Raw genomic sequence first — 26,659 nt, 5'->3', positions numbered from 1 at the left:
AACAAGGTGAAAAATGAGTAAGCCAAACAGATTGATGTTTTGGTATTTTTATTGATTGATCGATCTATGTAGTGCCAGGAACCTTTAAATCATTCAACACTTTTGCACCGATCTGTTCCGTTTATGCTCCTCCTCTTGATGATATTTCACTCAATTGATTCAAGTCATTGTTGTTTTTCTTCTCTGTTGTATTTACTTTGTCAGCTGGAATGTTCTGCAGTGATTTTTAAAGTTAAGTCTGTCATTAGAGTGACTGAAAGGAGGACGTTAAGACAAAACAGTACTGAGTGCATCAGTGTTAAAGATATTAGGCGACACACTATAATGTTGGACATTCCTACATACAAACCTTTTATCAAAGAGAACTTAATCACTGGCAATAGAAGGCCACAGAAACAATGTTCACACCAAACTGAATGTAATAGAGGGCACATCACACACACACACACACACACACACACACACACACACACACACACACACACACACACACACACACACACACAAGCTGCTGTCAGTTATACCTGCCAACACACTGACTCCAATATCTACAGGTGTATGGACAACACTGTCAATGGACTGCAAGTACCATGGTATACTTTCATGTTACATGAACATATATACAGTTGCGCTGACATAGAAAAGCATGCTTTTGCATATTAGAAGGTAGTTCGGTAAACTTTACACTAAATCCATAACATTTATCAGTACAGCATTGTTCCAACAGCAGCAGTAATTTAGACTAACAAATATAGTCTGAACAAACCAACTATTATAATTCACTTTTATTACAGATCTTGTACATTATTAACATGCCATATGATGCAGTATTATCATGATCCTCTCTCCTATTTGAATTATTGAGATTTGTTTGAACACTTAAAAAGACAATTGTCCAGTCAAGTAAAGCAAATTAATAAAAATCAAATGAGCACTTGCCTTTGGATGAAAAATAAATAGACACTTCATTTAGACATGAAATTACATTTCGTACAACATTTATCAATGTGGAGTTATGCTGTGCCAACGTGGTACACAGAGATACAGTTAACACAACAAACACATGAAAAGTCACACCAGTTAGGGATGAAAAATCATGATTACAAGCAGTGTGAGTTTTTTCTAAGGATATAATGCAGCTGCTTGCATAAACCGGTCAAAACAACATTCGAAACAGTGTAAGCTGATTTTGCCAATCACATGCTCTTATAAATCATTCCCCACATGGCAGGCCTATAGCAGCATATTTTCTAAGCCACAGAGCTGGTACAGTGTGCCTGGTCTGTCGTCGGTATTACATTAGAGATCACACGTTGCTGATGCCACACAAATTGTTTAACCCTTCCTGATCAAGGCAACTCGACTGAAAATGAATCCTTATTTACAGCAGAGACCTGCGATAGCTCACAGCTCGGACAAGCCCACAAGCCATTATTGGGATATCTCCATGCAGACTGGGAAGTGGTAATATACATTGATATAGAGGCTTCTTCTTCTTTTCTTTTCTTTTCTTTTTTTTAAAACAGCTGCCTCAGCAGTTAATGCACATTGCAAAATAAAAAAAGACAAACCATGTGATAATAGCCAACTTACAAATAAATAAATAAATGTTGATAAATCTATGATCATTTTAAACAACCTGGTTTGTCACCAGGTTTATGATTTAAACAATAAATAAGGATAAAAATAAATACAATTGAATGAAATGTGAAATAATTAAAAAATATATTGGAGGCAAAACAGTGGTTAGGGTGGCAACGTTTGCTTATGAGTATATATATATTTTTTTTTTTACAATGTGATAGTATTCTGAGATAGTAGTTCTCCCTTATATTATAATGACATTCATTATAACTGACATTTTCAAGAACCTAATGGTTTCTTAGTCATAGATTCTGCAATGTAGGAGAGTTAAATATACTTCACTGTAACATTGCACTATAACTTCCCATTATGTATGTATTTAGATTGTAAAAATGTTGTTATTTAAGGTCAACTTTAATAACATTGGTTCGTCAATATTTAAAAATGCCCACTGCAGACCCAAACAAATTAATTTAACCAAAATAAAGAGATCAAATTTCAGTATTTTGGGGAGAAAGCCATTGAGTCACCCCCTGGGAGCTTTTCAGCACTGCCTCTCCATGTTGACCCAATGGATCCATTATAACCTCAACCTGGAGCTGGCACCCAGGCTCTTCCCCACCCGACTGACCTGACCTTTCATTTTTTGTTCTTCAGCTGGTTGGCCAGCCAGTCCAGGCCCTCGTAGAGACCATCGCCACTGGTGGCACAGGTAGCTTGGATGTACCAGTTGCGGTGGCGTAGAGAGTGCAAACCCAGCTTGTCAGTGAGTTCGGCAGCATTCATGGCATTAGGCAGGTCCTGATTTAAAAATGTAAAAAAAGTTGGGTCAATAAATCCTTGCAGATTCAGATTTCTCAAAAAGTCAGTTGATAAATCAAAAGCAGAGAAAGTTAAGGATGCAAAAAAATGGAAAGGAGGCACCAAACCTGTTTGTTTGCAAAGACGAGAAGAACAGCATCTCGCAGCTCGTCCTCAGCCAGCATCCTCATCAGTTCTTCCCGAGCTTCATTTACACGCTCACGGTCGTTGCTATCCACCACAAAGATCAATCCTGCAGCCAGAGACAGGAGCTTATGTCATTCAAAGGATTACATAAAATAAAACTGACAGGCCCTCTGCAAGAATGAGTTTTATTCTATGTTTTAACAGTATACCTGTGTGATAATGTTAAAAAATATTCTGTTAAAGTATGTGTATTCAATTCAATTCAATTAAAAAAAACCCTGTTTGTCCCTGGAGGGCAATTCAAATGTTAAGGTTTTTTAACATTAATGAGAGGATAATGGTTTTCAACAGTTTGAGGCTGCCTGCAAATGACCTCATCTAAAGCATTAGTCAGAAATTCCCTCAAGTGCTGGGCATTTCATGTGAAGCAGAAACTGCTCCAGGACGACCCTACAAACAAGACTGATGTGTGTATCGTCTAAAAGGCTGTTGCACAGGCTCACCCTGGGTGTTCTGGAAGTAGTGCCGCCACAGGGGCCGGATCTTATCCTGGCCACCCACATCCCACACGGTGAAGCTGATGTTCTTGTACTCCACTGTCTCCACATTGAAGCCTGAATAAAAAGCAAATCAAAATGACTCACAGGAGCTTTTAGGCAGAAGCTGACAGGTGTACGTAATGAATTAATTCCTCACACACCGATTGTGGGGATGGTGGTGACGATCTCTCCCAGCTTCAACTTGTAGAGGATGGTGGTTTTCCCTGCGGCATCGAGGCCCACCATGAGGATCCTCATCTCCTTCTTGCCTATAAGGCTCTTCAACAGGTTTCCAAAGATGTTTCCCATGATGACCGGCGGTTCTCCTCAGCTGCTACAGAACTGGTACACAGGGAACTGATGTAACAACTCTCCATACATATAAGCAACAACCCCGCATAGAAAGTCACAACCACACACACACACAGCAAGACACACTGCTCTTCACAGGCAGCTCTTAACATTACCACGTCATTATGCACTTGAAGCCACCTCAGAGGAAAGCCACTAAAAGGAGTATTCACACCTTAGCTGGCAGCTGACCTGACTTAAAGGCTTTTGCTTGCACAGTTGAGAACTAGCGAGGGAAACGGGATCAATTTTCTCGTGGTGCAGAGTGGCCACCCTTTTCACCACTTGCTTTCAAAAGAAAATATGTCAACAGTGAAACCATTTATAGCATGTTAAATGAAACATTATCACATTGTAGTAAAGCATTGTGTACACACAAGGGGGTGCCTTTAAATCATGACCCATATAGACTGAAAAAAAACACACAGGCCAACTCTGTCAACTTGTGCCAACATATTCTACTTGATGTTTCATGTTGCAGGGGATATTCCAAGATAACCAGAAAAAAATATCCAGTCTGTTAAACAAAAAGGGCGACTTTTTTTTCCATCTTTAAAGCCTCTTTCGTATTCATTACCTTCCACGTGCTGGAGAGTGAGTCTGTTAATGACAATACATTACTAGTGGTTTTTATGAAATGCTCAGGCTTTAGCCGCTAGCACAGCTTGTCACAGCTGCAGTACACCTGCCATCATCATAACGCGAGGTGAACACGGCTACTGCTGCAGTCCAACAAGGTGATACATTACGTCATTACGTCTTCAATGTAGCATGAAACGATACATATTTGAATGTAATTATCTTGCAACAATGTGAAACAATGTCTTCAAATTAAAAAAAGGAAATCTCGCAGGTCATTTTGTAAGCTGTAATGCCCCTCTTACGGAGTCACGACCAGCGCACCAGTCGGCCTGGGTGTCGTCGATTTACGCCATTTACTGAGAAGCCTTGACATGGCGTTAAAACTGCGACACATGCGCTGCGGTTTCCTTAATTACTTTCATGCATCTTTGAGCATTTTCACCATTTGCATCTCATTCACACTTACCCGTCAAAGGCAGGCAGGGTACCAGCTGGATTTAGGCAGGCAAAAGGACTGGATGTTGGTCTCGCGATGATACATCGGTTGGGTTGGTAGGTGGGTGTTCTCGCGGTACTTGGGTTGTCAAGAGCACCGCTTCTCCTGTTTGACACAAATGACTTTTTTAAGCCCACGGTTTAAGCAAAAGATAGGGCACAACCAATCGTTTTTTGTTGTCAATAAAATTATAAAATGACTTTTGCAATATCTCACGTCAATTTGCTTGACGTGAACTGCTGGTTAGAGAGTTTTTTCTTAAGATTCACACAAGACAATATTCTTTCTGGCGAATGGACACTGCATGTTTCATTCCTTTACTTCTATGTTATTCAGGATATCAACAACTCAACGGATTGCTGAATAGAGAATGCAGGCAAACATGCTTGAATAATTGAAACAGGGATCATGATAATGAATAAGTAAATAGCAGAGTGTAATATGATGCCAAGTGACATGCTTGAAGAAGCCCTCAGTGTCACATATAGTGATAATGAGGGGACAGGCGGCAGAGCTGATACTAACATTGACTACTGATTTAATTTGAAAGAAAATACAAGACATCAATGTGGTTCTAAAGGTGATAATGCATGTAGGGGTAAGGAAGGAACTCCACCTCCCATCCTAGGTGTGGGTTAAACCTCCATCAAACAAAACCAACCCGAATGACATGCCCAAGATCAGCCCCTCATCCACAGGTGCATCCATGATTTGCCTACCTCTTCCTCTCTGTTGTGTGTCAGTTAGTGGTCTAGTGATAGATGTGTTTATCAATTCAGTGGTGAGGGTTGAGGAATAAAGAGGGGAGCAGATGTTTGCAGCTGCAGAGCAGATTATGGGGTGGAGTGGATGGTGGGGGAGCCTGCTGAGTTTGTGTGAGAGGGGAGTTTTTTATATATATATATGTATATATATATATATATATATATATATATCTTTTTTTTTTTGTTGAGAGGGTTACAGGGGGGTTACAGCGGGCTAGTGTGGTGGCAGGAGAGGTGGGGTGTGGAGTTATGACTTAAAGGACTCTTTCCTCTGATGTGTCTGCCAGCGTGCACCCCAGCAAACACAATCACAAGTCTCGTTGGTTCTGCTAGCTGAACTAATGAGGGCCTGCGCATTGAGGGCAGGGGCTTTGATGTTCTGGGTAGCTGGCTCCTTGTGTTTTCTCTCTCCTGCTCTCCTTCTCTGCCTGTCCCACATCAAAATGAAAGGGGAGTTGAGAAGCAGATGTTTTGAGGCATGTATTTATACAGAGTACACTTTATTCACCCCCTTCTCCATACCCCATTTGTCCCTTGCTCGTGCATCCACACTGTCTGTACAGCAATGATCTATCTTCCCATCTTTATATCCATCTAAACACACTAAATCGCTTTACTTTATACATATAATCATCCTGTCAATCAAAGCGGGTAACTTTTATCTCCCCTTACTTCCTCTCTCTCTTTAATTTCAGCCCAGTCTGGTTGTCATTACTAAGGGATAGGGGGTGGGGGGGACCAATGTGTTGCAATGCATGTGTCTCTTTCTAAGGGGGGGGGGGGGGGGATAGAGAGAGAGAGGAGCACATGGCGAGAGAGAAAGCAATCGCAGGCCGTCCATCAACCTCTGTCTCACACATGGGGAGAAACAGTGACAGGAAATTCTCTTTCGCAGCAGCTCCAGGGTGAAATGATAAAGGAATGAAAAAATACAAACCAGAAATCCATTCCCTTATCATTCCTCACCCGTTGCTGTCCCCCCTTTATTCTCTTGCTAAATATCTAACAGGCAAAACAGTGGCACTGTCATTCCTTAGGAGTGGAGGGATATTTACTCAAGTCCATACAAACAAGGCGTAATTGGCCTCAAATCCAATATGGCAGAAGAGATTTTCCCAGAAGACAAATTAGATTATCTAAGACAACTAGGAATGCTGCAATCATGAATTCAGTCAAGGTGTTGACATTATGCCTTTTGCTAAATCAGCAGTATATCTAGACTGAGAGTGCAAACTCTCGGGTCACCGTGAGTGCTGTCTGACAGTTCATTTGTGTGCAACAGCACGCATGTTTTCAATTGTGTATCTGTGCCACTTTTTCTATGTTAGTGTCTTTGTACATAAATGCATGCATATGTTCATGTGCCTGTGTTTATTTTTTGTTTATTTTGTCTCCTAGGAAACAAGAGACACTATACTCCTTGGTTTAGTGAAGACCCTACTTCGTCTGCACAGATGATCCCCTCAGATGCTCAAAAAGCAAAGACTGGTATAATCACCCCCACTCTCTACTCTCTCCATGCTTCTCTCCAGTAATAAAAGTCATACTTGAAGGAAACAATATCCTGCAGCCATAAAAAGTCCTTCTCTCAGCATGAAGTGGCCATAAAAAAAGGCTCTCACCTCCCAAATCTGAAGTGCATAGAATTTGCCCCTCATTCTCTCTCTCTCTCTCTCTCTCACACACACACACACACACACACACACACACACACACACACACACACACACACAGACAGGCAGGTCCATCTCTCACTCTGACATGCACTACATGTGGGAAGAATCTAAAAAGCTCTCTGACTGATGGAAAGGAAAGCAGGAACAGAAAAATGAGAGCTCAGTCGAGGATCCAAAGGAAAGTGATACATCCGATCACAGTTATTTAAAGAGGAAGCATATATCTGTCAAAACACTGATATGATGTCATATCAGCTTGAACGCTAGAAATCACTTTTTAGAAGGATTACTATTGTCTCCAGAACAGTTGTTTATCCAATCTCACTCCATGTTATTTAAAGTTTTCAAGCTTTCCATCACATCTATCAACACTTCAGAAGCCAGAAAGCCCTCCTTTATCTCGTCAATAATAGTAAAATGCGATTCTATAAAGATTTTAAAAATGATTACCGCTGCTCACTCTGTGTATTGTGAACAAAACCTAAAGGGTAAATATTTAAAGCTCTTTATAAGAGCACAACAAAATGTGAGGATTTGTTCACCCAGAAATGTTACGATACCATTTTCAGTCGTTCTTTCACATTGACCTCAGGATCAAAAAGTGTAATGGAGGAACACTTCCACAAATCAGAAAGGGATAGTTTGAATATCTTTTTGGGTACACACAGACATAGATTCAGTGCCATAAAGGTATTTTCATTGTTTTAAAAGGAGATTGCCTTTAGAGTTTTCTTGTGACTTGATAACTGGAATTGAGTTTGATACTTTCTTGATCACAGTAAGATTTAAAAAAAAAAAAATCCTGGTATTTATTGATGGTGAAAAATGCAGATTGCCGACATTTTGCTAGTAATGTTTCACTGTCTGCTAGCACTGCACTGTTTTTTATGTCACATGCAAATATACCTTAAACCTGTTGATAAATTGGAGGGCGTATTCTGTTGGTACAACCAGAACATGCCCAAGTCTGCCAATAACCAAGACCAAAAACGCAGGCTCAGACACAAAAATAATATTAATAATACATTTACAAATATACAAGTACACATTCAAATACACTATTACTGTACAGTGAGATAGGTCAGCAACTAGACACTGAAACAGAAATGTCTCTCTGCTGTTGCTTGTCTGTTGTGTGGGTTAGAAAAGACGGGGTATAGGCCATTTTCATGGCTGAGAGGGCAGCGTCTAAACAGACCATGGCAAGACAAACGACATGAGTCACCTCTTCAATCTCTGACTTGGCATTTTGAGAATAACAGCGGCTACAAAGAGAAAATAGATCCCAGATGATGGACTGAAAAAAGGAAAGAGGGGAGAATAAACAGATTCTCTGGCAGAGTTACACAAGGAGCAAAAACAAACAATAGCAGAAGGCGAAGGGATAGGCTCGCCATCTTGAGTCCTGGGTGGGTAAAGGCAGCTGTGACTGGAAGAACTGGAATCTACTTGCATACATTGACCCACTCTGTGAGACGACACTCATCACACAACACGTAGCAACACCAGTGGAACCTGCAATTGCAGCGCTCGCTGCGCGTCTGTTTCAGGATGTTGTGTCCACGTCCACAGCACAGCGAGCTGCAGCTGTCTGTGCTGTAGCTGGTTTTGTTGCACATGCGTCCCTGTGTGCCCAGAGAGTCCACAGACGGGTCACGCTCACAGAAATCAGGAGACTTCTCAAAGTACACTAGCTCTCTGGACATGCTTCTGCGACGACCTCCACCGAGTCCTCCTGCACTCCCGCCGGCGCTGTTTCCTGTCCGAGGGTTGAAAACCCCGTTGTTCTTGTTTTGAGAGTTGACAAAAATGGCTGACAGGAATTTTTCCTTCAGTATAGAACCCACAAGACGGAACTCTGGAGAAACGTGCCAGCAGGTCTTAAACTGGCAGCTCCCTGATGTGCCGTGGCATTTGCACTTCCTCTTCATGTTGTCAGTCACTATCTGTGTAGAGAAAGATATCTGATGTAAATAAATCAGGGGAGCAAAATCACCCTGATGACAACTTGGGTTTAAGACAGTGCACTGCTCTGAAAGGAACATGAAAAAACACGGTGGACAATCACATCATTCACCTGTCGTCCCATGCGGTTATTGTGTATCCTCATGCGAGCATGGATGTCTCTTGGAGACCCTCGGGAGTCGAGCCAGTCCCTTGAAAAACGGTCCCCAAAACGGACGTCATGACTGCAGCCGCCCCACTCCCAGGTCTCCTGCATGGAGATCAGCTCTTCTGGTAAAGGTTTGAGCAGGGTGGATGGATGGTTGGAGCGCAGGTTAGCGGGCAGGTCACCATGGTGACTGTTTAGCTCTGGGGGTAATGATCGTGCCATGCCAAGGCCTACCCCGCCCTTCTGCAGGGTCTGCAGCTGCAACTGTGTGAGTTTCAGTCGGATCTTGTCGTCGTCCTGACGACGCTTGGCCTCGCAGCCACACCCCCGCAGTTTGCCCATGCTGCAGGCTGAGGCCACAGAGTGAGCCACACCCGCTGCCAACAAAGCCAGAGAGAAGGCGCTCTCACGAAAACCTGAGAGCAGAAGACACACATTCAAGAGGATGAAAGAGATTAACAGTGTAGCCCTAGAACAACCCTGTATTTCTGCCCAGAACAATCTCATAAGTCCATCAATTCTTCTCCAGATTCTCACCCCTGTTGAGAATGGTGTTATGGTGGGGAAGCTTGCCAAGTCCCTCCAGTGAGGAGCAGTTCCAACGCTGTCCCCGGAGCTGGTGCTGGCATTCGTGGATAGCCACCTGGATGCCCTGCAGAGCAGAGGCCGTGACATCAGGGCTCCGTATACACATCCGCATCTGACGCTTACTGAGGCCTGCCAGTCTCAAGCACACAGAGTTGGGGGTTAGCACTGGATCTCCTGCCACCTTCAGGCTGAGAATGTCATTACACAGCACTCTGCAGAGAGAGAGGAGGGTGGAAGAGTTACTGGAGGGTAAGGGGTCATAAGGGCTGGTTAGGAGCTCATTAGTCAAATTTCAGAGATGTAGCAATAGTCAGACGTTATGGACAGTTAAGAAAAAGATTTAGAAAGGACATAGTACCACATAAATCTAATCTCTAAGGGATTTGCTGAATAAACTAAACAATAAATGTGTAAAACAATTGCACAACTCCTTTTTTTAAAACTGGCTTTTCCTGGAGCAAGAAAAAATGTAATTCCAAACAGATAGTCTAGCTAAGAGTTTCCAAAGGCAAAAGTACATAACCAAATATGTATTTTATAGAAATAACAGTGGGATTTCTATGGAATTCTTTAGGGCATGATCAGACCCCTTAAAGGCTAAAAAAAACTAGTAAAACATGGATACCATTGTTTCAGTCATGCAGATCTGCCTGCCAAACAACGGACAGATGTTTTACTTTAATCTCGAAATATGTTAAATAGTTAAGTCAAACAGTAACACAAAGAAACTTCCCTTAACTCTCGTTGCATTCCATCAAGCAAGAACCGCACTAACATCAACTCTCTTGGCGCTCTCAAGTGCACTCACGTTAATGCAGGTGACAGAAGTGCTGCTGCCAAAATCAGGAATTGGTCCCAACGGAGTTTGTTTGATAGCTCCATTTTGTGACGCGTCTTTCGGGACGTGACATTAAAACGTTGTTGATGAAGTCCAGTGCTGTAGAAAAAAAAAGGAGTATCAAAAGGAAGATGATTGCAGTAATATCGATGCACCGACAAGCGACCGAAGAATGAAGACGGAGAACAGAGGAGCTCGGGAGCGAGAGTAAACGGGAGGGGGGAGAGAAAGAGGGGAGGGGAGATGCCTCTACAGGCGGCTGTTTGCACTAATATTGGCCAATATGAAAGTTGCATCTGCAGTTGATCGTTTTATTATTTCAGTTTTTGATTTTTTTTGTGCAAGAGTAACACGAAGTCTCCAAGATCACACACACACATCCCTCAGTGAGCAATAGGCCTACTATCAAATGTTGCTGGTTAACCAAAATGCACTAATTATATAAACATATTCAATATGATGCATTAATAAAAAGTATGTTGTCGTACATTTTCATGACAGGCCGATAAACTATGGCATATATTTTCACATCATTATTGATATAAGAACGAAGAAAGGCTAGAGGGAATATGAAATATGGGAAGTCAACGAAGATATTGTTCATAAAGGGTGAGTAAAATGATGAATGGGGGGAAGGGAGAGCTGCTGGTTCCACTGTACGACAGGGAGGCAGCAGCAGGCAGGCGGCTCCGCTAACAGACCCTCCAACAATACTGTTTTTAGTCATGTGCTCCCCCTTCCTCCCACCTTCGTCACAGCGGCTGTTCTTGAAACAACTTTCACTTTGTCATCGCAAAGTCTTTATTTGAGAGTATAAAATGACTGGCATAAATTACTGGGAGGACAAGTCCGATTGTTGTGATCATTTATCAGATTATGACATTATCACTCAGTAACGTGCAGATACAATGCATGGATATATATGGAGATTAAGTGTTGCATTAAAGGCAAAAAATCCTTCTTTCATCATGTATCTGGACAACTCAATCATTCAAAATATATTTTTCATGCTAACTGATCGGCCTATGGAACCAGACGCTCAGGCCTTCTGGGACTTTGTTGGAGTGATGTAGTGGCTTTGCACCGAAGCAGCCAAACGGATCCAAATCACATACGACAAAATCTGCAGCTAAAGCAACATGTTACTCTTTCGTAAAACTGCATAAAAAAAACTGATAATTATTGAAAAAAAACCCCAATTAAACTAAATCATATTTTTTAAAGGTTTATCATTAAAAAAAAAGCCCTCACTACAACGGACAAGGTGCAAGTGGGTTACTTTCATAAAATTAAGTTGAAACCCCCCCTGGAACAAGGTTCGCATAGTGACACCAATTCATCTAATCTCCTTCCATTCCCTAAGCTGCTGCAATGAAAAGTGCATTAGCATTCTGCCTTGGCGTGTATATCTAAGTGGCTTAAAAAGTGATTTGAAGTTGATTTGTATATAAAAGGCCCCCCTTTATCCGGATTGAAGCTCTAATCTGCTCGGTGTCGCATGACTGCTCCAGGAAACCCATTTGAGCACCTTCATATATAGCTGCAGAATAAACGTAGGATGGCTGTCATTAAAGCCGTTTTACAAAAGCCCACTTCCTTTTACTGTCATCTGAAGGAGCGAGAGAGAGAGAGAGAGAGAGAGAGAGAGAGAGAGAGAGAGAGAGAGAGAGAGAGAGGAGGGGGGATTATTGAAGCTACAACCGCTGCAGTGACTAATGTGGAGCATGCAAATTAGCAGATAAATGTCACATAATGAAACATTCGCCCATGAACCGATATATGGAGTAGTTTGGGGACATTGAAGTCTGCTCAAAGTCTGAGGTTAGATGGAGATGCCGCAAAGTGGCTAAAGCTGTGATTACACTGCGCTACATGTGCGTCGAGGGAGGTCTGCAGGCCAGATGTTGGAATGGTTTTCATTCTGACTTTTCCCAATCTTTTCCCAGTTCATCATACATCAAACTTCTCATTGGAGACTGTATTTCATCTTCACCACGTTCGAGAAAATATTTAAGTAGCCCAGCAGGCAGTGTGAGTTATATGACAACTGAGAGCTTAGACTCTGCCGACAATCAAGTTCGTCCGTGCGTGCGTGCGCGTGCGTCTTTGGCTGCTGACAATACTTCTGTGTATTGGGCCCGATCTAATTAATGTCTAAATACATCAATGTACCCAAGTAAAAGTCCACATTTAGCCTTTAATTAGTAATTAATATGTGTAATATAGGAAAATAAGTCTGTATTTGTGGAGGGATTAGTGTTGAAAGGAGACGAAATGTACTTAGTGACTGCACATTTTGAGAGCGCATTTGGAGAGAGGAGGAGGAGATGCGGTTAGGGAGTAGGCTAATCCAACCACCGGGTAAAAAGGGCAGTTTTGGATGGCTCATATTCCGCTGTAACTGGTTTGCACCGTGACACCAGCTTGTGAGCAGCGGTGGAGCACCAAACCGGGGCGCACCCTCAGCATCTCCACCAACACATCACTGCTTCAAGGGCTCGTCTCCTTTCTGCAAGGCTGAATGTTGGGGAAAGCGCACAGCCAGTGGGAAAATACTCTCAGGCGCACACATTTAAAGGGAATCGATTCCGTGATGACCGTGAGATTCCTCAAGTAATATGCGCAACACTTCGGATTTTTCTTCCTTTCTCTTTCTTGCCCAGTTGTGCTTCCTTATTCATTGTGCGCCCTATGAAGAGCATTAACTATCCCTCCCTCAAATCCTATTGAAGAGGCTCCGAAAAAAACAGAGGGAGATGAGAGCAGCAAATCCCTTTTTTATTCCCCTCGTAGCGCTCAATAAGAGAAGAATGTGTTGCCTATCAGTCACCGAGGGGATCAAGTCTTCGGGACTGTCCCACGCGTTCAATGCGCCGTGCAGAGCATCACTGAGAGAGACAGAGTGAAGAGGACAGCAGCAGCAGCAGCAGCAGCAGCAGCATCCTGCCTGGACACTTCACATCATTTAGCAACCTGTCTGCACTCAAGATCCATTTAAGTCAATTAGGGCTGCCTGCTTCTCTCACTGTTCAATCCTTCTCAGCAGACTGCTGCTTGGTGAGTATATGCAATTTCCAGCATGTGCATTTTCAGAATTATTATGTGCAGATAAAATATGACGAGTTGGCCTACCCTAATTACTTGTGATTTAATGCAGAGTTAAAGAGGTTTCTGGTTTTAGGACTGTTGATTTTCCTACTTTTAATGCTTTATACATATTTTGCTTCAGAGTTCAGGTGATTGAAAGTAAGATACATTTAGAACAATGAATTAATTTAGCTCAAAAATAGCAAATTGACTTTTTTTTCGTTTCATACTTCAGACAAGATGAGGAGTCTCGCGCTGCTGTTAGGAGTAAAAGCCGCGTGCATCCTGCTGGTGTCCTCGCTCTCAGGCACAGGGGCCGTCAACAACAGCGGCCGGTGGTGGTGAGTTGGCCAGCCACTGCATATGATGATGCATATATATACAGTATTCACTTTATCAGCACCCTATACCTTTTAAACGTAGGATTGAACGCTGTTTTGGGCAAGGGAAGACCCTGCGCATTCGCATGAACACAGTTTTATTTTTTGACCACAGCCCATGCTGCATGCTGGAAATAATGTGTTAGTTTTGGCACCAAGTACAACTGGTGTTCAGCCTGCGAAAAAAAGAGCAACCGCATGATATTAAAGCGTGTGGCTTTTTTCAAATTTCTCCACGTGAGCTCAACTGAAAACTATTTAATTTATCGTCCGTATAAAGAAATTAGCTCCAACAGGCTTCAACAATGAACGAATTATATTTGTAATAATTACAGTTTTAACTTTTCTTTGCGGTATGTTTAATTTGCTATCCCTCTTTCAGTTTCCTCGACTTTTGGTCGGTGTGGTTTGAACACGATACAACATTTTTCCGTGCAATGTGGTATAAATTAAATATGGATTTATTACATTCCCAAACCCATGTCTTATCCGGAGTCCTGTCAACTTAATACTGTACACTGTCTGTCTATAAACAGTGACATACAACAGCCAATTTCTCAATACGTTTTGTTATAAAAAACAAAATTAAATTCGCATCCGTCTGGTTTTGAGCCAGTGGGCACATTGTCTCGATTGTTTAAACATCTATAAACTGTGGGCTTGGTTTAGTGGAGGTAACGATTTAACGAAAGATTGTGTCGTTCTATTGCGGTGGAATTAGATAGGCTGTATTCGAAAGAAAAAAAACCCCGGAGTTTCCAAATATTTATATTTTCAACTGAAATTCGTGAACACATCCAGAAAAAGAAGGAGACACCACGGAGTTTTGGAATGAAGAAAACACCCAAAAGACGACATTATTATGTTATTAAGGCCTCACCACACAACTGTCTGGGTCAGCCCTCTAACAGGCCACGACTCGCCCGCCTTTCCGGAAGATAATGCTTAACAGGAGACACAGCCATTAGAAGCCATTACAATAAGAAGTTCATACAGTTTGAAAACTGAACAGTCAGACCATAAATAATCTGAAAGTTTATCTCGAAATAGGTGCACTTCAGCTCTAAACAGTGTTTTTTTTGTGTGTGGTTAAATCCAGAAGCATAGGTGTCACATTTAGACACAAATACCACCATGAGGTACTCTAATACTTGAATCTTTTCTGAATTAAAGTGAAGCTATTATTTTTCAGGTCTGTGCTTGGTTATCAGTATTAAGATGTCATTTTATTATAATTAGCAAATGTTTTTTTAGGTGGCTAACCCTGGAATATACAGGCCTTCTGTTTAGTGACAATATTTGGGCAAATTTGGGTAAATTTTGATCACATGGACAAGGCTGAAACCTGACTTTCATGTAACACTCAATACTCAATGTAGCACTATTCTTTCTCAGATTATTACTCTCTTTTGCTTTTTGAGTATCTCCAGGGACAGATTCCACTGATGAACAATACAGATGTAAACCTGTCAGGGTAGATTTCTTATGCAAGTCCACTCAGATTATGCATCTCAATGTGCGATACCTCTATACAAAATCCAGTGTGATAGATGCTGTACGTTGAGCAGATTAGAATGGCATACTAATATTGAAAATCTAACACATCCGGATCTGATCACAGTGATAACATGTGGAGTGCCAACCCAGAAAAGAGTCTTACCCTTAGACATAGTGTCTTTTCATAGTTTTGCAGCATATGCAACTGTTAATCTTGATGAGCTCTGTACTTTGAAAGGCACAAACACTCATGGGATGCCAAGAAATATTCATTTAAGAGGGTCACAGAGAGATTCTATTAAACTGCCGGAATAAACTTCAAACTCCTTGACTCTGATTTCCTTTGTCCTCTTCTTGTGCCAGGGGTATTGTCAATGTTGCATCCTCATCCAACCTCCTGACCAATTCAAAGAACGTGCAGTTGGTCCTGGACCCAAGCCTGGCCCTACTGAGTAGACGCCAACGCCGGCTGATTCGGCAGAATCCTGGCATCTTGCATGCCATCGCCGCTGGGCTGCACACTGCCATAAAGGAGTGCAAGTGGCAGTTCCGCAACCGGCGCTGGAACTGCCCGACCACCCACAGCCCAGCAGTTTTTGGCAAAATTGTTAATCGTGGTGAGCATCTCTTATCTTTCTTAAAAGGCAATATCTGGATAATTTGGGGAATAGTGTAATGGAATCGCTTGGTGTTGTCTGCAAATATCCTTAAAACAATTTAATGAAAATAATTGGCAATGTCTAAATGGCAGGATCAGGTCCTAATGTGAAGTTTCAATGTTGTTTCTTCAGGTTGCCGAGAGACGGCATTTGTATTTGCCATTACCAGCGCAGGGGTGACCCATGCTGTGGCCCGCTCCTGCTCAGAGGGGGCCATTGAATCATGCACATGCGATTATCGGCGTAGAGGTCCTGGAGGGCCAGACTGGCACTGGGGGGGCTGCAGTGACAATGTGGACTTTGGACGGATGTTCAGCCGTGAGTTTGTAGACTCAAGTGAGCGAGGAAGAGATCTGCGGTACCTCACCAACCTACACAATAACGAGGCTGGCAGAATGGTAAGAGTTTGGTACTCTAATGTGCAACACTTGTCAGATTGTCAACATACTTCAAGATTACTTACTTTGCTTTGTAAGGGTTCTTTAGCAGTTTCCCCCCCCCCCTTTTTTTCAGACTGTATCATCTGAGATGCGTCAGGAGTGTAAGTGTCATGGCATGTCTGGCTCCTGCACCGTGCGTACCTGTTGGATGCGCCTGCCGAGCTTTCGCACTGTTGGGGACTTCCTTAAGGATCGGTTCGACGGTGCATCTAGGGTTGTATATGCCAACAAGGGAAGCAACCGTGCCTCTCACAGAGCTGACCCCCGACACCTGGAGCCTGAAAACCCGGCCCATAAACCCCCCTCTGCCATGGATCTGGTCTATTTTGAGAAATCACCAAACTTTTGCTCGTACAATGGCAAAACAGGCACTTTGGGAACTTCTGGGAGAACATGCAACAGCTCTTCTCTGGGCCTGGACGGATGTGAGCTGCTCTGCTGTGGACGAGGGTTTAAGACTCGGACCGAGAGTGTGACTGAACGCTGCCACTGCACCTTCCATTGGTGCTGTCACGTCAGCTGCTTGAACTGCACCAGCACACGAACAATACACCAGTGTCTATGATCACAGGTTGACAACGCAGTGAAAATGAATTCAAAGAACGTCTTAGAAAAAAAAAACAGGCATTTGGCTGAGAAAGCCATTTATGAGCAGGTGTTATAAGGTTTTAAATAGACACGAGAAAACCTTCAAGGCGGGTAAACTGATACAGGGAACTTTCTGGCACAAAATTCAATCAGTGTTTTTAAAGAGCGAGGTGAAGAAAAGCACAAATACATTAACAGGGTAAAGAGGGAGTATATTTGCTTGCTCCTTGTGAGAGAGCAGAGAAGAGAAAGGAGCTCATCCACATCCGTCAGAGTTTACCCTCTGGATATATAAAACAAGGCGGAAAACAATGAAGCAGTGAAGAATCCATAGTTATATCCAAGCACTACAACAGCCTACATCTTCACCAGTTAACATGTGTTTTCACAGCAAGAGAGCCATAAACAAAAACATTTGGAGGAAAATAATCGGTGTTTTTTCTGCTTAAGTTTGACCTCGCGTACGTGAAACAGTGTGACGTTTCATGCGGTGGTTGCTGAGTTTCTTTCCGACTTGTGTGCGTAGGCTCTGGATGCAGCCCAGCCTCTTGTAATTTCCTCAACACATTTGCCCAACTGTCTTTTTCAGATTTCTGCAGAGGTAAACAGACTTTAACCCTGATTTGCCCCTCGGACTCACCACAGGATGATCCTGAGGTTTACATGACTACATGACGAGTCCTTTCTAAGGAAAACAGAAACGTACTGAACAAATCTTACTGAGGCAATGTAATATGAATGTATTTTCATTACACTGAATAATATGGCATGGCTATGTGTCGATTGTCAAATGTGAGGGGTCAGTACTTAAAAATGAATGAAATGTGATCTGTAGAATCACCGTGTTATCAAACTGAGTGCCGTACAAGTACATACACAAAAATACTTGTAACATGTTTAAAGTAAGCAATTCAAGTTCATCTTCAGGCAAGGCTGTAAGAATACGGCCACTGCAAAAGACTTGTTCTGTATATCAGCTAGGAGAACCAAAATGTTGTAAATATTAAAATATATGAATATATTTATAATGACGTAATTTACTATTTGGGGGTTTATAGGCCGGTCACTGGCTTGAGAATACTATCATTATTGACAAGTCAGGACATGCTATGATTTCAGGCCTTCTTCTCTTTTGGTGTAGTGATGTAACAGACGCAAAACCGACGAACTAGAAACAGAACCTTCACGTTTCTTCACTTGTTTCCTGTAAAAACATTCTTGTTTGTTCTTGCACTGAATATTTACCTTTCTGAATTAGTGTAAATAAAAAATATTTATTTCTGAGGATTTTTATACTATTATAGAGAGATGTAAAAGAAGACTTGTTTTTTTTTTGTTTTTTTTTAGATTTAAATCAAAAGATTTAGGTTCCAGTGGGTTTTGTATTGTACCATAGAACAATAAAGTCTATATTTTCAATTAAGTTGCTCTCCTGAATGTGTCAAAAGATGCCATTATGTCTGTTGTGGTTTCAGTGTTTGAGAAAGTTTCGACGACCAAGCAAGTGAACATTTAAGCCTGTCCCTGGGTGTCCTCTGCTTAATCCTATTACCACCACCAAACCAGCCTTTTCTCCCACTCACAAAACATCCCTTCATTTGTGGCCCCCAACCACAGAGATGAAACCTGCACCCATGAATCCACCCAGACTGCCACTTATTTCATACAGTATAGGACTTTTACTGCACTGAAAGTTTTGCTTCATTTGCTGAATTTCAGACAGAAAGTAATGAAAACCTAGAGACCCCTGGCGACCAGACTAACCACTGGTGTTTGTGAAGCTTTCTCCTCGGTCCACCGCAGCACAAGAACAGCCAGGGTCATTCAGATAGAGCACAGTGGAGGCAAAGTAAGGCCACCAACATGCACCCAAACAACCAAGGGACCCTATAAGAGAGCATCATTGTTGCAGCGGTGAGGGCAGACAGGGTGAGAAGGATAAAAACGTTTCCGAATGATAGTGTTGAAGTAACAGGATAGAGGTGAGAGATCACACGGGCCGGTTTGCAAAGTTAAATAATAAAACCCTGAGCTGTCAAAATAAAGTAAAAACCTTAAATCCACAGTCCTTATGAGATTCAAAGAAAACAAAACACCTTGCAAAGGAACCTTGCAGATGATTAAAGACTGTTTATATTCTTTTTTGTGTAACTGGAGTGAACAGATGTGAATAAATGTATGTGAGAAAAAGTCTGAAGAAAGCAGTCGCTTGTAAACAAACACTTGTCTTGATAGAGAATAAATAGTTGATTGTAGAGAAACAAACAGACTTCATAGAAGGAAAAACAGATTTAAGAAGAAGGAAGGCAGAGTTCAACTCCCAGGCGTGAGAGTGAGGTGGAAGAGCTGGTAGAGAGAGCGAGTGGAGGGGGCGCTGCCTGTGGGAGTGCTAAGGAGTCAGTGATAATTAGCTCAATTAGTGACAAAGGCAGTGTAATAAATACCGACTTAGTGTCTGGGTCCCTGCTGGCCTCTCCCTGCGCAGCCTGCGATGTGGCCCTGGCCTGACGGACAATTCATTAAACTGACAAAATACCCCACCGTCCAGGCGTGACGCAGCGAGTTAGCCCCCTACAGGCCCAGCTCATTGTTCTAATTGTCTGGGCTGGAGTCACTTTGTGGCCGCCTCCTCCTTCACCCACCCCGCCTTCACACCCTGCCTTCAGAAAACCCATGGAGTTAATGCCCCTACCTTACTCTGTAAGTAGGTGATCGGCAGGTTGGAAAAAAAAAAAGCAGTAAGAGTTCCTTGGGGTAGGGCGGCTGGTGGGGGAGGCAGTGGGATTAGCAAATGGAGGTTGCCTGGGAGTGCTGGGAGCAGCGCCGATCGGAATGTAGGAGAGATGAGTCCAGAAGCTCGGATGCGGGACAAAGCGAGAGTTAATAAGGAAAGATTGAAGGGGCTGGCGACAATGGGCCGCCACCCGAGTCGAGATGAAATTGCTTCCGAGGATTATTGGGAGAGGGTGTGAGTGTTGTAGGCTTTTTTTTGTGTGTGTGAGTGTGTGTTTGGTTGGGCATTTGTGTGTGCAGGGGCAAGGGGGAGCGCTGGATTGATGGCTGCCCCTCTGGTTGGGGACTAGGGGAGGCTAACCGGCTGTTCCCACAGTCTGTTCTGCTGCAGCCACCTTTGACACACGGGGCTGCCAGGCGGCAAGCAGGCAGCCATGGTGAAAAGGACACAAACAAAAACAACAGCTCTGCCACACAAAAGTCAATGTCTGTGGAGGACCAGTAAAGAAGCACAAGCTCGAGATTAGGGTGCAGGAAAGAAAATGTGGAAGTAGAGCAGGAAGGTAGGAAGGGGGAAGAAGTTCTAAAGTTCAGCCTACTGTGTTTGGATCATTTGCTATTGTAGTAAAAACATAATAAAATAAACCATTGACATAGCAGGGGTACAGGGTCAAAGTTCATTCACCAATTAAGTGATTTGACAATAAGAATTACGACAAAACACCCTGTGTTTGACCCAAGGGTGAAAGAGACACTTTTAAAAAACTCAGGTTAAGGAATTAACCTTTCCAAAAAAAATTTTTTTTTTTTGCAAAATCATGCTTCTTACAGACAAACAGCAAAAAGAATCAATCACTGCAGAAAATGTGCTGAAGATAACGTGACACAATGAAGGCACGGCAGCTACATGTAGAGAAATGCTTGCCCGTTGGGTGGAGTTGGCTTTAATTTGAAGGACGTAAGATAAAGAATTCAGCAGCGGGTTTGGGTCACCGCACTAAATGATAGGCTGCTCACAGTGTTGTGATAGACAATGTGGCATGGCTTAGATCTGGCCCACAAAACTGATTTGATTTCTGTGCTGCAGCAACATTATATCGTAATCCTAGCATCCGACTGTGAGCCAAGATCAAATTGATTAGGGTAATGTTTTGACAGGAACACCCTTAGACTGCTCAATGCAATAATCTGAAGCATTTGTATGGTGCCATTAAGTGACCACAGGGCTATTATGTAATAAGATATGCATTTACAGCCTTGTCACACATATTTTAACAGGAATTACAATCAACTTAACCTCACCGAAAGTAACAGAAAAATACTGTGTTGATTAGCAGTGGTAGAAACAGTGGGTCCAATTAACTCAAATGTAATTCAGATTTAAGGGCAAACATCAATACATACGTGAGGCAGTTTGTATGCCAGCCGAAGCTAGTGTGTGTGTGTGTGTGTGTGTGTGTGTGTGTGTGTGTGTGTGTGTGGGTGTGTGCATGGCAGCTGGGAGGCAGACATGGTCCAGGAGAACCGTCACCTAGCAACTGACCTTTTCGGCAGATGGCAGTTCCAGCGTAACAGTCACCCAGCATCACAATGGTTGTGGCCTCCTAACATCTCCATCACTTCATCATCCACTGAGCTCCTCTAACCTGTCACACAGGAGAGAGGGCAGGTTAACCAAGGCATCCATAAAGTGTCCTCTCTTCTTTTACTCTCGCACTTTAAGTCTGAAACTTTCCACAGAAACCACTTTTGGTCTTTGTTTGACTGTTACCATGTTTGCAGCAGGGTTGTCAAAAAGGATGAGGAGGAGGATAGATTTAGGAGGGACGCAACGGACGCTCAGTGTTGTCTGCAAACCTCCAGACACTCTCAAACCGCTGTTTTCCGTTGTCGGGTTTCAGCACATAGTGAATCAGGGTGGGAATGTGGACAGACTGCTCGACCATGGTGAGCAATCAGTATGATGTCTGTGGTCAGGCTCTGTGCCCCTGTGGAGCGAGATAGAGAGCAAGGCCTGCAGTTAAGGTGGGACGGATATAAATTTGCGGTGGTTGTGCGTGTGCAGTGTGATATGCCAGCAGTATTCACATGTGAATAAAATGTGTCATAAATTCTTGCAAAGTTTTCCTCACACAAGCATAGAGAAATCTGCATGGGAAGATGATACACACGGATTATCAGATCATCTGACTCTGTGCTGAAAAAGCCCTTTTTTTTGTTGCAAAGATATACAGCTCATCGTAATGAAACACCTATTTTAATTAAATACCTAAAAGTAATTCTTCAATCCATTGCAAGCGGTGCACAATTAGTTTCAAGTATCAAACAAATTGAAAAGCAGAGCAGGCAGACGCAAGCAGAAGTTTAGTTCCAGAAAGAAAAATCTCAAATCAGACATCTCTGCGTGGTTAACCTGGCAGGACCAGACTAAAGCGAACAGACATAGAGACACTGTATGTCCAAATCAGCCCCACAGTGATGAAGTGTGTCTCCGTGTGACTCTCAACCACCACGTTTTCTTGGGGAGATCACATGCTAGCAAACAATGCTAGTCCTTCTGTAAACACAGCTGTAATGACAGGGGAAGATTTTAGGGCAAGGACAACCGACAGTGGATTATGTTTACAGGCGTCACAATGTAAGGGTACAGCACAGCAACGTTGCAGCTCTGAGATCCACATGAAACATGAGCACAAACTGTGGTGGGATCAGTGTGACACAGCATGAGCCCGTGCACTGTTTCACCTGTCAGCAAGGATGACGCCACGCTCTATTCACATCCAACAGACAAGCCTGAGAAAGATTGCAGCAATGTCATCAACCTTGACTTAAGCCTAAAAAAACTCCCCTAATATACAATGATTTTAGGTACAAAAATGGACAGCTAAATTTAAAAAAGAAAGAAAAAAAAAAAAAAGAACAGTTTGATAAAACAAATACACAATCATGATTTGGGATAAATGACTCCATCCGTCCAAGTGGATTGAGAGTGTATATCTTAGGAGTACAAAGTAAAAAACATTTTCCAAGTTTGGAGCAAAAAAGTTGAAGTTGCATTTCATATGTTCAGAGTGAACGTGGGGCTTGAAGTATTAGGGCCCCAGTAGAGTGAGTTTGGTGTGGTCCAGTTCAGCAGAGATGTCATATAAAATGTACATCCAATAAGGGATTCATAAACATATGTGTCAGACTCTATTGAGGGTTAACATATCTCTTCATCCAAATGGTGTATCTGTTAGAAATCAGAATTCAGTGTTTGCGCAACACTATGTACTATTTTACTCATATGAGGTACTTAGTAGGGCTGGGAGTCTTTAGTAGTCTCACGATATAATTTCGATCCTTGGGGTCACGATTCCATTAAGAATCAATTTTTGATTCATGATTCATGGATTCAAAGTGTATTTACTATGATTTAGTACATACTGGATCTATGCCAGTCATCTGTGACACTGGCTGATCTTGCTGCTCCATTTCGCATTCTACTAAGTGAAAGAGCTGGCCTTATCACTTAGCAGACTGTGATTGATAAGCCAAAAAAATAAATAAATACATTTTTGGAAGATATCAATCAAAAATAAAATCTTAGAAGATAAGAATCTCGATATTTAAATAAATATATTTTCCAGCCTTCAATGGCTCTGCAGCAATTGAGATTGAGTGCATCTGTATTGCAAAATAAGATGCTTCTGAATGTTCTCTTATCAGCTGGCCCACTTTGACACAGTCTGGACCACAACATACCATCTCTGAGACCAGAATATGCACTGAGAAATGTCTCAAGGCATGGATCCATTGTCTTTAATGTAGTAATACTGTTGGAGACAAAGGGAGAGAAATGCTCAGTTTATGGTTTTAATTACAAGCTGTGTTTTAACAGCGACAGTGGGCGAAAGCTCAGCACTGACACAGCAGTGGAGGAATGTTTATTTGCTGCAGTTTAGGAGCTGAGTGGCTTGCAGGAACTATGACACATTCCTCTGTCACTGGCTCTGCTGCTCGCAGGCACACTATTGCATTCATTCACTGGCTGTTCCATGTGTTGTTTCACAGCTCCTCAGACGTACACACAACTATTGGCTTCTACGCACATGCACTAAATGTGGCACCTCTGGCATCTGTAAGCATGCTGGAAACGTGCGTTCATTCATGGCGACTTAGTGTGACAAGACTTACTCTGCCGAATACTTTTCTTGTTTGTCACAGTGTGTGTGTAAGTTGAATTTAGCAGTGCTTGGAGGATGTAATATTTAGGCCTTAAGCATGATGGTGATCCCTGTCCACAAAGTGCATTTCAGTGTGCTTAATATATTTGTGTATGCTCACGTACATACAGTATGTGGGTGGTTGCCTGCATACCTCTTCATGTTTCCTGCTGCTGCAGTCCTATCAATTATCCTCAGCATCTGGCAGTCAAAGCCTGTAAAGAAGACATTTCTCTTGGCAACTGTTTTTAAAGGCAGTGACACAGGGGACAGCCAACCACAGGAGCCACAAATCTTCCAATCTACATGCATACTGAACCAAAAAAAACAACTACCTGAATAACAATACCACTGTAATGTGTCTATCTCTCCTCAAAACACACTAAATGTTTTTCTCCATGTATTACTGACTCACACATATGATACAGCTTCCACCCTCCCTTGTCTATCAGGAATATACTCACCCAAGCTTTGCGGGCTAATCGCTTCCAGAGCCAACTGTGTCCCAAAAACTTTGCCAGCAACCATTCAGTACATTTTGAACCCCAAAAAGTTCCTTGTGGCCCCTAAGTGATTATTATGTGGGTGTAATACACAGCAGGGTAGGAGCGCCAAGTGCTGAGATTCCATGTACAATTGTGTATAATCTAGGGGTATTACACGATGCTTGTTCTTAGCTGTAATATGAATCCGATATCTTTTCAAAGATAAAGAATAACTTTGTAAATGTCATCATTTGGGCTACTAAAAAAAGAGAATGTCTATCTGTGTACCTGAAGATGTCCTTGGATGACACTCAGCTGTTGGGAAATAAACACATTCTTTGTATAATTAAAATGGCACAGAAACTGAATTAATTAATATCATGTGCGGTGTAGCCTTTTCAGGGTACAGCTGAACACCAAGCATGTCATCTTTGTTTTGCTGGGCTGTTAGTCATGATAACTCTGGCATCTGGATCCTCTAAAAGACAAATGTGTGTGTAAGCTCGATAGAGTAATTGTTCAGATTATGGTAGGCTACCAGCTACACATTTGTCTAGCAGCCAGGAAGTCTGTTTCAAAATCTTGAGAGATTCAGAGGCGTTTGTTTACGTACTTAATGGTTTACTATTTGAAAAAAAAAAAAGGAGGAACAAGGTGACATATCATGCTGGAAAAGGGGCAGATGTGATTCGGATGATCTGTGCACTGTTTTGTGGAGTTTTACTCCCATCAGCACCAGAATGTGTCTGTAAATGTGTTTCAGTGCTCGCCTGCGTTTGTAGCCCACAGTTTAGAGTCATCTTCAGGAGGCCTCCTTTCTTTTCTGTAGCAGTGGTATGTTACATTGGACTAGAATAAGTAAAGAAGATAGTAATAGGATGTGATACTACTTACAAACACACTGAAGTCAGCCTTGTTGTGATTTTTAAAACAAATATTTCAGTAATAGTAATTAATAATTCAAGAAAAAAACATTTTTCACATATGCTTCATTGGCCAACATTTTCCAAGTTACAGCCTTGTCCAAATTAACTTTCATGTGGGATTTGGCAAAATATGACGCATCAACTATACAAATTGCAGGTATTAGTTATATCTAGTAGAAGACTAGAAGTTATACATTTTCATCAGCTAATTTCAAATCATTGTAGGTGATCTCTGGTTTTGCTTTGTGTTTTTGAAGACAGCACTGAGGAGATAAATGACCACACAACATACAGTATCAAATTAACTCAACAAACTGTAGCAGTGCTGAGTTGTACATTGTAAACGTCTGCCATCTAGTGGTAAACTGTGCGAACTACACCATTAGAGCTGAAAATGTTCAAACAAAAACTTTTGTATTTGTATGCGTACAGTATAACAACCCATATAACTAAACAAAGTTGGGTTAAAGAAAATAACAAATGGGAGGCTTAGCAGTTTACTAGATCGGTTCGAAACCCTAGGGTCATAAAGTTTATGTAAGCTTATAACAATGTTTAGTCGAGGCCTACTTCATGACCAAAAGGTAGAAAATTAATTCCAAAACATATGCAGCAATTATTCTGCAATTCAAACACGATGTAAACTTTAAACGAGCGTAACACATGCCAGAACATCTAAATACCAGTAACATCTTGTTCTGTACTTGTATGGAAACACACCGGTTATTCCAACGTGAGCAGGTGTGCTATGCACCTTGAAGTGGTTTGGAAATAAAATCCAGATTTTCCAGAAAGAAAGCAGCAAGTTGAATGAGCAGGTCTCGAGTTGCGATTTGGCGGAACATTGGTGTAGTCTACCTTTGTTTTGTTAGCGATAAAAACACTCTTTAGCGATAGTTTGAGAGCTAAATAGCATGCCAACGGACAGAATGTGAACATTCTATCGGTGCGACTGATTTAATTACACTGAGAGCGGACCAAGTTGCTAATAGAAAAAGCTTGAACGTTACTGCACGCACCGCATGTAACAGGTGCGTGCACGTTCCTGGTGACGTCACTTGAAATTTCCGACTTCCGGAATCAAGTGGAAGGACCACGGGTTTGTGGTTTGGGAGGAGGAGGTGGTGGAGGAGGATGAAAAGAAAAACAAGTAGGGAGAACCTAACACAGGGTAGTGCAC

The 26,659-nt window shown here is 42.2% G+C and overlaps 3 protein-coding genes across 10 annotated transcripts; 1 reads left to right on the top strand and 2 right to left on the bottom strand.

Moving 5' to 3' along the window:
- Positions 1-4,578, bottom strand: arf3a (ADP-ribosylation factor 3a). Its single transcript, XM_079359631.1, has 5 exons — positions 4,471-4,578; positions 3,233-3,413; positions 3,036-3,146; positions 2,514-2,638; positions 1-2,385 (listed from the first exon to the last, which is right to left on the bottom strand). Exons 2-5 carry the CDS (start codon positions 3,378-3,380, stop codon positions 2,224-2,226), a joined length of 546 nt encoding a protein of 181 aa, XP_079215757.1. The 5' UTR covers positions 3,381-3,413; positions 4,471-4,578; the 3' UTR covers positions 1-2,223.
- Positions 4,579-7,988: 3,410 nt separating this feature from the next.
- Positions 7,989-26,413, bottom strand: wnt10b (wingless-type MMTV integration site family, member 10b). Of its 8 annotated transcripts, XM_079359258.1 has the most exons (8): positions 26,200-26,413; positions 24,223-24,283; positions 21,635-21,851; positions 21,407-21,509; positions 10,450-10,578; positions 9,591-9,853; positions 9,018-9,469; positions 7,989-8,886 (listed from the first exon to the last, which is right to left on the bottom strand). In XM_079359258.1, exons 5-8 carry the CDS (start codon positions 10,521-10,523, stop codon positions 8,386-8,388), a joined length of 1,290 nt encoding a protein of 429 aa, XP_079215384.1. In that variant the 5' UTR covers positions 10,524-10,578; positions 21,407-21,509; positions 21,635-21,851; positions 24,223-24,283; positions 26,200-26,413; the 3' UTR covers positions 7,989-8,385. The 8 variants fall into 8 exon arrangements, with proteins under 8 accessions (XP_079215384.1, XP_079215386.1, XP_079215387.1 ...); XM_079359260.1 differs by lacking the exon at positions 21,635-21,851; XM_079359261.1 differs by lacking the exons at positions 21,635-21,851; positions 26,200-26,413 and adding an exon at positions 25,448-25,466.
- Positions 12,880-17,360, top strand: wnt1 (wingless-type MMTV integration site family, member 1). Its single transcript, XM_079359264.1, has 5 exons — positions 12,880-13,536; positions 13,802-13,907; positions 15,807-16,060; positions 16,235-16,500; positions 16,616-17,360. The coding sequence occupies exons 2-5, from the start codon at positions 13,807-13,809 to the stop codon at positions 17,105-17,107; spliced, it is 1,113 nt and encodes a 370-aa protein (XP_079215390.1). The 5' UTR covers positions 12,880-13,536; positions 13,802-13,806; the 3' UTR covers positions 17,108-17,360.
- Positions 26,414-26,659: the final 246 nt, after the last annotated feature.

Source organism: Symphodus melops (assembly GCF_947650265.1).
Source record: "Symphodus melops genome assembly, chromosome: 13".
Lineage (NCBI taxonomy): Eukaryota > Metazoa > Chordata > Actinopteri > Labriformes > Labridae > Symphodus > Symphodus melops.
This window is presented reverse-complemented; position numbering and strand designations above follow the sequence as displayed.

What these genes read in the sequence shown, in the direction of transcription:
- arf3a (XM_079359631.1), bottom strand. Translation starts at nt 3,380, where the DNA reads ATGGGAAACATCTTTGGAAACCTGTTGAAGAGCCTTATAGGCAAGAAG. An exon ending in CTACTTCCAGAACACCCAGG is followed by an intron (nt 2,639 to 3,035) that starts GTGAGCCTGTGC and finishes CTCTGGCTGCAG; the next exon opens with GATTGATCTTTGTGGTGGAT. An exon ending in TCGTCTTTGCAAACAAACAG is followed by an intron (nt 2,386 to 2,513) that starts GTTTGGTGCCTC and finishes TTTTTAAATCAG; the next exon opens with GACCTGCCTAATGCCATGAA.
- wnt10b (XM_079359256.1), bottom strand. Translation starts at nt 10,775, where the DNA reads ATGCAACTTTCATATTGGCCAATATTAGTGCAAACAGCCGCCTGTAGA. An exon ending in TAACACCATTCTCAACAGGG is followed by an intron (nt 9,470 to 9,590) that starts GTGAGAATCTGG and finishes TTCTGCTCTCAG; the next exon opens with GTTTTCGTGAGAGCGCCTTC. An exon ending in ATAACCGCATGGGACGACAG is followed by an intron (nt 8,887 to 9,017) that starts GTGAATGATGTG and finishes TTCTCTACACAG; the next exon opens with ATAGTGACTGACAACATGAA.
- wnt1 (XM_079359264.1), top strand. Translation starts at nt 13,807, where the DNA reads ATGAGGAGTCTCGCGCTGCTGTTAGGAGTAAAAGCCGCGTGCATCCTG. An exon ending in AACAACAGCGGCCGGTGGTG is followed by an intron (nt 13,908 to 15,806) that starts GTGAGTTGGCCA and finishes TTCTTGTGCCAG; the next exon opens with GGGTATTGTCAATGTTGCAT. An exon ending in ATAACGAGGCTGGCAGAATG is followed by an intron (nt 16,501 to 16,615) that starts GTAAGAGTTTGG and finishes CCTTTTTTTCAG; the next exon opens with ACTGTATCATCTGAGATGCG.